The 13933-nt window shown below is 39.6% G+C and overlaps 1 protein-coding gene across 2 annotated transcripts; it reads left to right on the top strand.

Annotated features, from left to right (window-relative positions):
* The first annotated feature begins 4129 nt into the window (after positions 1 to 4129).
* jtb (jumping translocation breakpoint) lies at positions 4130 to 13455 on the top strand. Of its 2 annotated transcripts, none has more exons than XM_006795219.3 (5): positions 4130 to 4366; positions 4447 to 4499; positions 8638 to 8723; positions 10586 to 10665; positions 12021 to 13455. In XM_006795219.3, the coding sequence occupies exons 1-5, from the start codon at positions 4278 to 4280 to the stop codon at positions 12175 to 12177; spliced, it is 465 nt and encodes a 154-aa protein (XP_006795282.2). In that variant the 5' UTR covers positions 4130 to 4277; the 3' UTR covers positions 12178 to 13455. The 2 variants fall into 2 exon arrangements, with proteins under 2 accessions (XP_006795282.2, XP_006795283.2); XM_006795220.3 differs by having other exon boundaries at positions 8641 to 8723.
* The last annotated feature ends 478 nt before the right edge of the window (positions 13456 to 13933 follow it).

The raw sequence follows: 13933 nt of genomic DNA on the forward strand, positions 1-13933 counted from the left end.
GGAGAACTACTGAGATAATCCATCCACAATACAAGATTAGTCATTAATATACAGAGATCCGATTACTTTTTTCAAGTAATGAGTAAAGTAAGGGATTACTTTTGCAAAAGGTAATTAGATTACTGTTACTTTCCCATAAGCACGCTGCGTTACTGCTTTACTAAAACCGTGATTTTTTTGCAAGAGTGTCTCATGACAATGACGTAAGTGCGTGCGATGTTTGTGGCAACAGCTGTGTGCAGATCAACAACGGATAACATAACGAGTGTGGGAGAGAGTATAACTGGTGTTCTGGGAATCCATCCTACCTCACAAACCCTGTTGTTTCTGCGCATGCGCACAACACAAAATTAAGTGCCAAACCATCCTACCTTTGTGAATGTCACCTACAAGCATACTTTAACAGCTAAAATTAAGTGGCGAACCATCCTACCTTTGTGAATATGAGCTAGAAGCATACTTTAACAACTAAAATTCAGTGGCAAATCATCCTACCTTTGTTAATAAGAGCTAGAAACATACTCTGTCGGGTAAAATTAACGTGCTCATAGTCTATCACCTGATTTCAACAGCAGCTGACGTAGGCCGTGTCCCAATTAAGAGACTGCACGCTTGAAGTACACGTGTGATTTTGAGTGCGATTACGTCACCGCCACGCGACAACGGCTGTCCCAATTCGGAGTGTACTTCAAATGCATACTCCAAAGCTGTGTCCCAAAACGTCGGCTGCATCCTCCGGAGGCCGCACTTGAAGGCCGATTACGTCACAGCCAGGCAACGAAGGCTGTCCCAATTCGTCGACTCCTTCAAATCCAGCCGACAAATGCGTCCTTCATTTCCCTGAATTTGAAGGATGGGTCGGGTGTGTCCTTCGTGGCCCACCATATCCCAGAATTCATAGCGCGGCCCAGCCAAATTTCAGCTGCCAACAATGGCGGCCGCTACGAAGTTTTAAAATTACTCTTATTAATCTTTCTGGGCCACAAAATAAACTTTTAACATATTTTGAGGCGAGAAAGTAGCTGTGTAAACTTCAAATATCTGCTTGGTTTATCAAGACATCGCATATTTGCAAAAGTGTGCCAACGTTTTCGGAGACGTCTGTTACCCATCCGCTCGATAACAAGCCGGGGGGTTCAATGGTCACTCCAGCTGGCGAGAGCAGCGGACTCCCGGCTTCATCATTTTCAGACCCCCGCTTTTTCGTTACTTAGGTTAAACATGACATATAAGTCACTCGGATAACTTAAAAATGTAATTGTTTTCCTTTTTTTCTGTATTTTATTTGTTCCGGAGTAAATCGGTTTGGCTGAGATCAAAGTTATTAGATTAAATACAACTTTATTAATCCATCGGGTGTGTTCCTCCGGGATTTTCACACAGCTGAATAAACGTTAAACAGAAAACTGATTAAACAGAAGTGTGAGACGGTCGAGAATTTACACCAGTCTCCTGTTATATTTTAGATAGCAAGGAGCAGACGGCCGAGTTTATTAAACTCCACCGACACAGCGGTGACGCAAATCTGAAGGCTAGACCGTCCCATTTCACAGCCTCGCACTTCCGGCCTTCTCGGTCTTCGAAGGACCCGGCCCACGTAGACCGTGAAGGTCGGGTCCAAATGGACTTTAACGTGTGTTTGAACGAGCTGACGGTTCACTCGTTAAGCTGAAAGGAAGATGCTTTAATCACAGGAGTGACACATGTGTCCACTGTACCATCTGGGAACTCTTCTTGTCTAGCACTCGTAATAACACAAACACTAAATCCTCCTTCTCTTGTGCTGTTTTGTAGCAGTGTATACACCTGAGACTGTCACCTGTCTGTCCTGCACTCTCTCTCTGTTTCTTTCTCTCTGATTGTGTAATAAAAGTATGAACATGTATTTATAAGTTACACTTGTGTTTGAATCCTGCAGCTTATCACACATTTGATTTTCATGTGTGACAACTGCAAGTGTCCAGAGTGAGGACAGACTGAGGGACCCACTGCTGCACATCATCTGTGAGGCTTTGCACCCCTGATGATCCACCAGGACAAACTCAGCAGTGTGTGAGGAAGAGGAGGAGGAAGAGCCAGCAGCAGCTGACAGATGGAGAGAATAGACAGACTGTTCCCTGTTTGTGAAGGACTGCTAGAAATGTTTAACATAACTAACTGTCTGTCCTGAATCAGTCTTATTAGGTAATGTTCAAATAATGTTATCATTCCAGTGTTTTCAGTGTGGGAGAAAGTACTCAGGGCCTTCAAGTTACACACTATGAAAGGCAGAAACAAGTTTAATGTTCAGAAACCTAAAGTATGTATCAGCAGCAGAATGGAGCTAAAAATAAATGTTTGTTTCAGTTCTATGAAGCTTTGAGCATTTTTGGATTAGTAGCACTGCTGTGTTTGTTGCATCATATTGCTGTAATTGTTTATATGCCCTATATATTCTGAGGTAAGTTGATCTATAGTGTTACATCATATTCTATAAGGATGTTATGTGTTTGTGTATTTTCTGCCCAGTTTGACCCATTTAGCAGAAGTCCGCCTGTTTAAGGCTCTGATATCTATTCTGTATGACTTAAAGCAGCTATGACATGGTCTGATTTTCTCACCCAATAAGGGAATATTTAATATATCAGTCTACTCTTCATTCTATCAGAAACAGTTATCACAGCTCGTACATTTTGTTTTTACACATATATGTAAGCATTGAGCCAAATTTAGTAATGCCAACATATTAAACGAACAATATTTGTCTCTTATGTATAATATATATATATATATATATATATATATATATATATATATATATATATATATATATCATAATAATCTGACAATACATATAATATTGGCCATATTATATTTAAATTACCACAGTGAGATGATTTTAGTCTCATGAACAACATTCGTTAGTGTATAACAATTAGCTAATCTTAAAATGACTGTTCAGTACAGAAATGAAGCCCAACAATCATGTTTTACAGTCCCGTGGTCTCAGCCTCAGATACTCAACTAATCAAAGTTATATCATGACAAAAATGAATGACCAACAAAACATTTTTTCTCCTTCATTTCTGTCAAACAAAGCTGTATGAAACGTTTCTCGCGGTTGGTATCATGGTTGCTAGGCAACCTGAACAGCGCGACGAAGCATATACCGTCCCATTTCACAAGCCTCTCACTTCCGCACTTCTCGTACGTAGTGCGCGTAGTGCGCGTACTTGAATGCAGTGCAGACACCGAATTGGGACACAGCCGTAGAGAATGACGACGTTTAAATCTACGTGTAGTTTCTAGCAAAACAGGATGAGGCTGCGCCTGCACTCTGCCCTTCAAAATAACGGTTCCTAAATTACATAAAAGGTTAAAGAGACAATAGGACGTAAATAAAGACAAAAAGTGTTAAAATAATCTTTACAGTCCGTAAACTTTTATTAAAAAACCTAGCGAAAAATGTTTAGTGTGTTTCTCCCGGGGCACATGCATGCATATATATTATTGTATTTACATGAATATAACATACGCTTTTCCTGGGAGCATTTTATCCTTGCGGGTAGTGAACTCTGTGGCGGAAGTGCTGCCTGTGCGTGTCGTGGTTAACCTGTCTGTGTGAATCCGGTAACAACAATCGATGGACTTCAGCTGCTCGCCGCTAACTCTGCGCTTTATTTAACAGCAGTGTCGAATCATCGGCGGTTCTGATGTTTAGGCTCCTCTTCTCTGCTTCCCTGCGTCGAGTCCAATATGGCGGGTGTTTTTTTTAAGAGATCGCGGTGAGTAGAGCTAACGGTATTGCTAACGTGTTAGCAACTTGTTAGCATTAGCAGACCGATCAATACATAGAAAATCACGTTGTAAGCCGCTTAAAGTCTGTGATATTAGCTCTTTTTTAAGTTATTGATGGGTTATTAATGATCAGCTGAGTGAAATATTGCTTTATCTGTGTTAATGAATCTGCTCATTACTCATGTATTGATTAGGTTTGTTGCTGTTTTATTGGAGGATTAATTTTATCATTAATCATCCAATCAAATAGTAATTAGGCGGTGTACTCTTATACTAAATACACTGAACTGTGATCATCTGCACTCTGATTATCGATTAGCAAAGTGACATATGTTTGTTTTTTCAGCTCTCAATAGCGTGGCGCCTTAATGTGAGCATCATGGTAAAAGACTGACTACAGCTTGGACTGATAGCACTCGGCCACGAATCATAATTTTTCAGTAACCGGTCAGGAGGCGGACAGCGTGGCGACGGCGTTGTGGTGCTGGGGCAGCAGACTGATGGAGGGTGACTGTCGGATCCCCGTCGCCTGCTGCCGCCCACGCGTGCTTGTACTGCATGCCCTGTTCTGGGGTCTTGTGTCACTCAGGTAAGTTCAGAGGTCATCCAAACCTGTAGGCAGCACTGTGGTAAAGTCATATGACTTTCAAGAATGTTAATGTGTTTCAGGGTGTTCGGAGCAGCTCTGCTGAGTGAGGAGAAATCTATAGGAACAGTTACAGGTATGTCTCAAACTCTTGTCAGCTGTTTTTAGAGCTATGTTTTGTTAGCTTGCTTTAAAAAAATGCAGTTATTGTTCTTTCTGTATTAAAGTCAAGCCCATAATTATTTATTCCCTGGGCAAATTCTGACTTAAAGTTGCTGTTATTCAACCAGCATGTGTTTTTTTTTCTTTTACCAGAAATGACACAGGCTTCTCCTAAAATATTAAAATATAATAAGACGACATACAAGTGGCATGATTGTAGAAAAAAAATATTTCTCAGCTTTTATTTACAAAAAGTGTTGAGTCTAAAATTATTCATACACTTCACAACTGTCACAGTCTCTGGGAAAATCCAAAGTTCTATACTATTCCAAATAGTCCAAGCACTTATAAAGCATTAGGGGTGGGGGAAAAAAATTGATACTGTGTAGTATCGTGATATTTTGTTTGCCAATAATGTATCGATACAGGAACAGCAGAAATCGATATTTTGTTACAAAAAAGGTTTTTGTGCTCTGACTTCAGAGCATGTTGATCCTTTTTCTGAGCAAGAATCCTGACATTCCTTCACTGTCCAAATGTGTTTAACTTTTTTTATGGCAGCAAAAAACATGACAGTTTACTTATTTTAATTTAAGACATGTTTTATTTTAATTAAGTTGAAAACTTTTTTATTTAATGTAAAATTATATTTTGTTTTAATTTACTTTCAAATTCTTCAGTTGCTGAAGGGGCTGCATAGTTTTCATAAATTGCATAGTTTAGAATAGCTATAATTGTACCAGATGGTTGCATTCAGTTAAGTTGGACTAGACTGTAATACAAACCGTTCAGTTTGTCAACAATAAAACTGACTGAAATGAGAGAAAGACTGAGTGTGAGACTTTGATATTAGATAAAACGAATATTGATGAAGTTTATGTACAGAATCTGAATATCGCAAAATATTTTAAAAAATTGCAATAATATCGTATTGTGGGATGTATGGTGATTCCCACCTCTATAAAGCATCCTAATTACCCTGATTAATTGGGAACGGATGTTTTAATCAACTCAACAGGTGAAAAACAGCAGCTCTCTGCAGTTGGCTTGTGGATAGTCATTGCTAAGACAAAGGAGCTCAGTAAGGACCAGCGGCTGTGGCTGCTCACAAGGCAGGAAAGGGCTACAAGGCCATATATAAATGTTTTCAAGTTCCAGTGGCTACAGTATAAATTATTATTAAAAAATACAAGATGTTCTGCACTGTGGAAAACCACAGAGGATGTGGTCGGAAGCCAAGTGACACCTGTGCTGGCCAGGAGGATAGTGAGAGAGGTGAAAAAGAATCCAAGGCTCACTACCAATATCATGCTGGTGAATCTGTGCTCTGCTGGTGGTTGTTGATCAATGGTCATGAGAATTTGCATAATTATGATGAAGGAACTGACCTGACCATTGTTCATTCAGTGGGCTGGCTTCAGTCATTATGCAAATGTACTGTTTATAAGATTGGGGAAACCTGCAGTCAGCTGAGACTGAAGAAGTCACTTAGATGAGTAACAAAACGTTTCTCCCACTGAAAACGCTACATCCAAATGAACAGAATCAACTTCTAGAGAGACCAAGGATAATGCCACTTCTCCAGAGAGGCATACAAAAGCCTGCATAGCTAAATGCTCATCTGGACAAAGAAGAAGACTTCTGGTCTTCTGTGTTAGATGAAACAAAAATTGGATTGTTTGGCCACAATGATGTTTCCTTCATTTGGTTTGTTTGTTTGTTTGTTTGTTTTTAAAAAGATCAGAAGCCTTCAACCCTTAGAACCCCATCCCCGCTGTCAAACATGGACCTAATGCTTTAGAGCTCTTTTTCAGGCCATGTACCAGGTAACCTAATCCGGGGCTCTAGACTGCGACCAATTTGGTCACACACAATTTCTCAATCGTGTGACAAAAAAAATTCTACATCGCAACAGTGCGACTAGCCGTTTGAGAAAAAAAAGATTCCGCACAAAGACGTAAACACAGCGTGGACCTGATGCATCAGAATCAGTGAGAAAGCCGACATCTCACTGATTCTGATGTCCCAGGGCCGCGCTGTGTGTTATGTCTTTTTATGCACTAGACCAGGGGTTGGCAACCTTTCTGATGACGGGTGTCTTCTAAAATTTCCTCAGAAGTCAATGTGCCATATGATTGCATTAGCAATAAATGTTATAACACTCTATATCATAGGTGTCATAGGTGAAAGTCCCAAAAACACATTGTGAATTCTGTCTCAAGTCTTTGGATGTATCGGTGTATTTCCATGGTGCTGATGCTACGCTGAGCAGACAGCTCCTGTAGCATTTGAAGTGTCGGAATGTGGAAATTTCAACATTGCTTGAAAAAGCTGCCAGCTAGCAATGTCCCTCTCACCGGTAGGCTAAGTTATTTTTAGCCAATTACAAGTTGAATCTGGTAGTTGGGGTTGTTAGATGAGATACCATCATTAAGAAGCGGCACAACTAATGTGTCTATGTGAGATTAAAGTCAGAATTCTGACTTTTTTCTAAGAATTCAGGAAAAGTAGAAAAAAAAAGACGTGCCCACTTTTTTTTCCCAGTGGCCCTAATCCTCTTCCGTATTAATGCCACCTTAAAGGTATTGATTGATTGATGGTTTTCTTCAGTTTTTGTTCTACTGCAGAATATTTTTAAGGTGGTTATATGCTATAAATAGCCATTCCAGTAAAATCTCCTTCATGTTTTTCTGTTTTATCCTCAGTTACTTTGACACAAAGGGATCTGCTGTGATGCTTACACTTCTGATGAAATCTCACAAGTGTCAGTACTGATAAATGATCAGAATTATAATATTTCTGACTGTTTGTGTCAAAATTGAATCGGGACCTTGTGAATCGGAATCAAATTGATTATTGAAGTCAGTGACGATACCCAGCCCTAGTGAGTACCCTAGGCCCGACAGAAGTGGATGTAGCGATGGATGTAGTGGATGTGTGTGTGGGTAGTGGGGAAAGATGAAATGAATGATTGATAACTTTTTAAGGTAAGTTAAGGCCTGATCCGTCTGAAATTCATAGCCAGTGCTATGGCACAGAGCCATCAACCTCTCATGTTATGTCTAACACTGGTCTGGAGACGGCTTCAGATAATGAGCCACATATGATTGACTCAGAGCCAGAGCCCACTGAAAGTAAAAGGGGGAAAGTGTATATATTTTGAAGAGAGTGGCTTGACCGGTTCCCTGGCTAAAATACAGTGATGTGGTGGAAAAATTTGGGTGCACCTAACTTTTGTGCTGGTGCACCTAAGGAAAAAAGTTAGGTGCACCAGTGCAACTGTGGCCAAAAGTTAGTGTAGAGCCCTGTAATCACAGTAAATGGCACCATGAAAAAAAAAAAGCAATACATGGAAGATTCTCAGCAACAATATCAGACAGTCTGCAGAGAAAATTGGCCTTGGGCACCAGTGGACATTTCAGCACAACAATGACTTAAAACACACAGCAAAAGTGGTGAAGAAATAGTCAGCAGACAAAAACATGAAAGATGAATGGACAAAATACTTGTGGAGAAATGCAAAAAGCTGGTCTGCAATTATAGAAAGTGTTTGGTTGCTGTAAAGGATTTTCTATTGATTACTGAGAAGGGTATGAATAATTTTGGACATGACACTTTTTGTTCAAATGTAAATAAAAGCTGAGAAGTACATTTTTCCCCACAATGATGCCTCTTGTACATTGTCTTCTTATCCTTTGGGAGACGCCTGTGTCATTTCCATTAAAAAAAAAAAAAAAAACTTGAATGAATTGAATAACTGGTTGAATAAAATTAACTTTAAGTCAGAATTTGCCAGGGGTATGAATAATTATGGGCTTGACTGTATACCTCGCTGAGCTAACCAGAAATCCCATTTGTTCTATGTGTATCCCTAAATGGATTCCTCCTGCCTCTTCCTTCTTTGTTAACAGCATAAAGTGTGGCTTTAATTAAAGATTTCTTTTTTTTAAAGAACTGTTGAAGAACTCATTCTGTGGAAACAAAGTCATGTCATGTGACAGGTTCACTAGTTTTAATCCAACAGCAAAAATAATAATAATAATAATAATTTCACTTCCAGCTACACACAGAAAGTATATGCAGCCAGTAACATATTGTTGTTGTCCTGGCAGCAGTTAAGTCTGAGGCCGCCCCCTGCTGGCTGTTGGAGGAGTTTGTGGTGACGGAGGCGTGCGTGCGCTGCAGCGACTTCAATACTGTGAGTAATTTCAGTGCCACATGCGTCAACTCTCAGGTCACCACTGTTCAGAAATCAGCTGATCAAGTCATCGGACAGGCAGATGAAGTTATCTGGCAGATGGTCATGTGTTTGTTTGTTTTTTGTGGGTTTTTTTTGTTTTGTTTTGTTTCAATTATTTATTTTATTTTAAAATACATTTTTATTTATTTATTTTTTTAAATAGTTACCTAAAGCCCCTTTTCCATTAGTACCTACCTGATTGGCTGCTCAGTGGCATCATGAGTCAGGAGAGTCTTAGGCTACGTTCACACTGCAGGTGAAAGCGCATCAAATCTGACTCTTTTGACCCTATGTGACCCATATCCGATCATGGTATGACAGTGTGAACAGCACAAATCCGATCTGGGTCACTTTCGTATGTGTACTGAATCCGATACATATCTGATGTTTTAGAAAGCGACTGCTGTTTGAATGAATGAATCAAGGCTTTATTGGCCACATGCAGGTTGCCCCGCAGTGGAATAGAACCCCCCCCCCGACTTACACACACAATACAGATAGGGCTGCCACGATTAGTCGACTAGTCACGATTACGTCAACTATCAAAATCGTCGACGACTGATTTAATAGTCGACGCGTCGTTTGAAGCTTTGTAAGATCACAAAAGCCGCAGGAATAAGTAGTAGGATTTAAGAGTGTAATAACAGACTGAAACAGAAGATGGCAGCACTGCATGTACAAGGATGCCAGCTGCCGTTAAACCCCGAAGAAGAAGAAGTAGCTCTGTCCCAGAATTCATAGCGAGGCCCAGCTCAGTTTTCAACGATTATTTTGATAGTCGACTAATCAGATCATGCATCCATTGGACGTACAGTGTACAGCTTATTGCACCAGCAGCATCTGCTCTTATATAACTATCATTAGCTTTAAGTGTTTAAGGTATGTGCTAACTAAAAATAAAGACAAGATGATAGTTTGTTAAATTTTAATGAAATTTGCAGATTGTTTCGGTGAAGTTTAATAAACTCCTTGCTATCTAAAATATAACAGGACACCGGAGTATATTCTCAAGCATCTCACACTTCTGATAATCAGTTGTCTGGTTGACGTTTATTCAGCTGTGTAAAAACTATAACTTTAATCTCAGCCAAACCGATTTACTCAGGAACAAATAAAATACTAAAAAAAGCCAAACAATAACATTTTTAAGTTATCTAAGTGACTTATATATCATGTTTAACCTGAGTAGCGAAAGATGGCGGTGGGTTTGAAAACGATTTGCCGGGTGTCCGGTGTTCTCACGGGCTCTAGTGAGCGTTGAACCCCGGCTAGCTATCGAGCTGGTGGGTAACAGACGTCTCCGAAAACGTCGGAGCGCTTTTGAAAATATGTGGTGTCTTGATAAACTGAGCAGATATTTGAGGTTTACACAGCTACACTCTCACCTGAAAATATGCTAAACGTGTATTTTGTCACCCAGAACGAATAATAAGAGTAATATTAAAACTAACTAGCTGCCGCCATTGTTGGAAACTGAGCTGGGCCACGCTAAGAATTCTGGGACAGAGCTACTTCTTCTTCTTCGGGGTTTAAGGGCAGCTGGCATCCTTGTACATGCAGTGCTGCCATCTTCTGTTTCAGTCTGTTATTACACTCTTAAATCCTACTACTTATTCCTGCATCTTTTGGGATCTTACAAAGCTTCAAACGACGCGCTGACTATTAAATCAGTCGTCGACAATTTTGATAGTTGACGTAATCGTGACTAGTCGACTAATCGTGGCAGCCCTATTCTGAAGCATCATCTAATTGGCTGTGTGTGTGTGTGTGTGTGTGTGTGTGTGTGTGTGTGTGTGTGTGTGTGTGTGTGTGTGTTTCAGAAGTCACAGTTGGCCTGCAGACTGACAGGCTATGTAGAGCGAGTGAACTGCAGCCAGTCTAGCAGAGAGGAGTACAAAAGGTGAGTCTGGGTTCTGATTAACCAGACAGGCGACATGTATCATTCAAAATCATGATGAATGCAAGCAACAGGTGGGAGGACTAAAAACTGAGCAGCTGATCATTCTAAATTAAAGGAAATACTCTAATGGATGACAGCAAACAAACAATAAAGGTCACCAACCTTCAACATCAAAAGAGCCATTTCAGCCCCTCCGACCAAATAGTGGGAGGAAAACAAAGCAGTGAGTGTGGTAACAAACAGACGGATGTAATTCAGAGAGGATAAAACATATACTTTTAATACAAGAATAATAAGATGTTTTAATAATAAGAAGAGCTTTTTTACTTTTTAGAGGTGAAAAAAATAACACTGGCATGTGCAGGCATACCTTCAAACAAAACCTAAATTTAACCTCCTAAGACCCGAACTCTTCCACGGCATGTTGTCTTGTGTAGTTAGTGTGTAGTGTAGTCGATAGTTTTGTTTTGTGTGTCAGAACAATGAGACAACTGCTGAATGTCACAATTGCTGCAAAAAAGCAAAAAAAAGGCAGACAGCAACATGAGTGATACACCTCTTTTTTTTTTTTTAAATGGACATTTTGGAATCACTATACAATACCATCAACTTCAGCAATTTGTCAGTACATATATATATATAAACACCCAGCACGCCCCTGCGGGCGGTTTATCCTTCAAGCTCGGGTCCTCTACCAGAGGCCTGGGAGCTTTTTTGGATCGGTACAAATAATTTGTGTGCCTTCTTATTTGATGCAGAACACCTAATTGTTCTGTTAATAGTTTTAAATGGTTATATAAAAACTGCCTGAGGCCTTGGCTTCATTTTTAGGTAAATAGCTGCATATAACTTTGTTGTTTCCAAAACCTGTGCATAATTTAAAAAAAATTACAATTTCTATTGTTACGACTATTTGCATTTCCAAGTTATGAAAATGATTCATTGAACATTCTTTTTTGGTTTTTACAGTGAAAAATATAACTTTTTTTTCCTACTCTGATTTGATCTTTTTTGTCTTAATTTAGATCAATCGTGCTAATACAGTATGTCAAAATGAAATAAATTCAGACATCTGAAATTGTGCTGAAAAGAATGATTCCAAACAAGACAAATCAAAAATAGTCAAAAATGGCCAATTATACCCTAGACCCCAGAGAGTTAATTGCTATAGTCATTTATGGACTAGGCTACACATGGTTCATGAATAACTTTCACATCACATCAGAATATTTTGAACCCTTTATGGACTCATCAGCTAATAGATGAGCATGCACCTCAGCCATAGATTAATAGTCACTACAGGAACTGACGTTATTCCAATAAAGGTACTAATTTTTCTTCCTCCTGCTACTCAGCTGCCGCTCTGTTCTCATGGAAGAACATCTGTTCTGGAAGTTTGAGGCGGCCATGTTGGCTCTGACAACCCTCTTCGCCGTCCTCGTTGTCATCCGCCAGCGACGACTTGACCGCCTTGCCTCTGAGAAGGTCCGTCGCCAGATTGAGTCCATCTAGGATACCTGGACCAGAACTAGGACTGTAGTGGTGTCTTAACAGTAGAGGGCAAATGGAACTGCAGAGACTGTTTTCACACTTAACTTTGAATTTGAAACAAATATAGGAAACAGAAAGTCTTGGCACAGAAACAAGGATGGCTGACATGCCCTGCCCTAAGAAATATGATAAACAGGAACCAGTCAAGTCAAGGGGTGGAGTCATGTCCGCGACATCATTAGAATTAATTAGAGAAGATGGATTGCGGCTATTGTTTCTGCTTCCTGTTTTCAATGCCATGGTAACCAGCAGCTCTCACCTTCTTCTTTTTCTTTTTTTTTTTTTTTTCTGGATGTTTTTCCTTTTTTCTGGTTGTTTGGTTCTTTGCTAAAACGTTTGGATCAATAAAGTTAGGGGATGGGAATTGATAAGAATTTTGCAATTCTGATTCCATTATTAATATCACTTATCAATTCGTTTCCTTATCGATTCCTTTATCCATTCTCTTCAGCATATCAAAGACACTGCAGTCACCCAAAATTATTACATGCTCAGATGTCAAATGTGTGTGCATGTTGCAGGTGTTTCCTCTCATTGTTTTGATCAGTGTTAGGGTCAATACTCAAAGTCATTCTTGCTCATATTACACAGAACCCTTTTGTTTTAAAAGTAATGCAGTACGTTACTTAATTACACCCAGGAGAAAGACATTTGTTATACTACTCGTTACGTTACTGTCATGTTAGTCTGTAAAATAATCTGCAACACTGTGTATCATAATTAGCAATACAAACCTGAGGCTACAGCCTGACACACTAACACAAATCCCTATCCTAATGAGGACAGCACAAAGCAAAGATGAAAACCAGAACAAAGAGACCTTAAAGTGATTCTACTTTAGAAACATGAACCGGTAAAAACAGAGGCTGCAAGTTGTGTGGGCTGGGGTCAGCATTTACTCCGCTTTAACATCACTCGGGGTTCTTGTTAGCTTAGTGTTAGCATGCTGCCGAAGTTTTGTTAACAATATAATGCAGTTGTTTCTGTCCTGAAGTGGTCTCCACTTTACCATCACGCTCTCATCCTTTGAGAACTGGTTCTCAATTCACATCCCTAAATAAAGTTATTCAGTACTTATGAGATTTAATGCAGCAGAGTTCTGGTCCTTTCTTTGAAGCTTCACATCCTGTGTAGCTGGATGGGCAGGGCCTTTGACACGAATGTGGAGTTGATAGTTGATCAATAGATATTTAAAGTGGAAATATGAAATTTGCTAATCTAAATAAAACATTTTCTGGTTTTGTTTGTTCTGTTTTTGTCTATATTTGTTTGGGAGTTTGTAAAGAGGAGTGGCTTTGTGTTCAGTAACAGAAGTAGACACATGTTAATGTGAGAAAGGTCATAGCCTCCTCATCCTCAATACACACACAGCTGACAGTTTGTTTTTAAACATTTTCAGATTTCTTTTTCTCCAAATAATAATAGGAAAAACTATCCATCCATCCACTTCCACTTATTTAATTAATGGTCACAAGAGGCTGAAACCTTTCCCAGCCATAGGGCAGTGTATCCCTGGACAGATCACTATTCTGTGCCAGGGCTAACAACAAGACCCATTCACACCTATGGGCAATTTAGAATTACCAGTTCACCCTCTAACTGGATATCTTTGGACTATTTAAGGATGCTAGAGCCGGCTGTGATCCTTTCTGGTTTTTTATTATTATTGTCTGCAATCTATGCATCCAGTGGGACCTTGCTATGGCTGATGCTGTTA

Source organism: Neolamprologus brichardi, chromosome 22 (assembly GCF_056152115.1).
Source record: "Neolamprologus brichardi isolate AB-2024 chromosome 22, ASM5615211v1, whole genome shotgun sequence".
NCBI classification, from domain to species: domain Eukaryota; kingdom Metazoa; phylum Chordata; class Actinopteri; order Cichliformes; family Cichlidae; genus Neolamprologus; species Neolamprologus brichardi.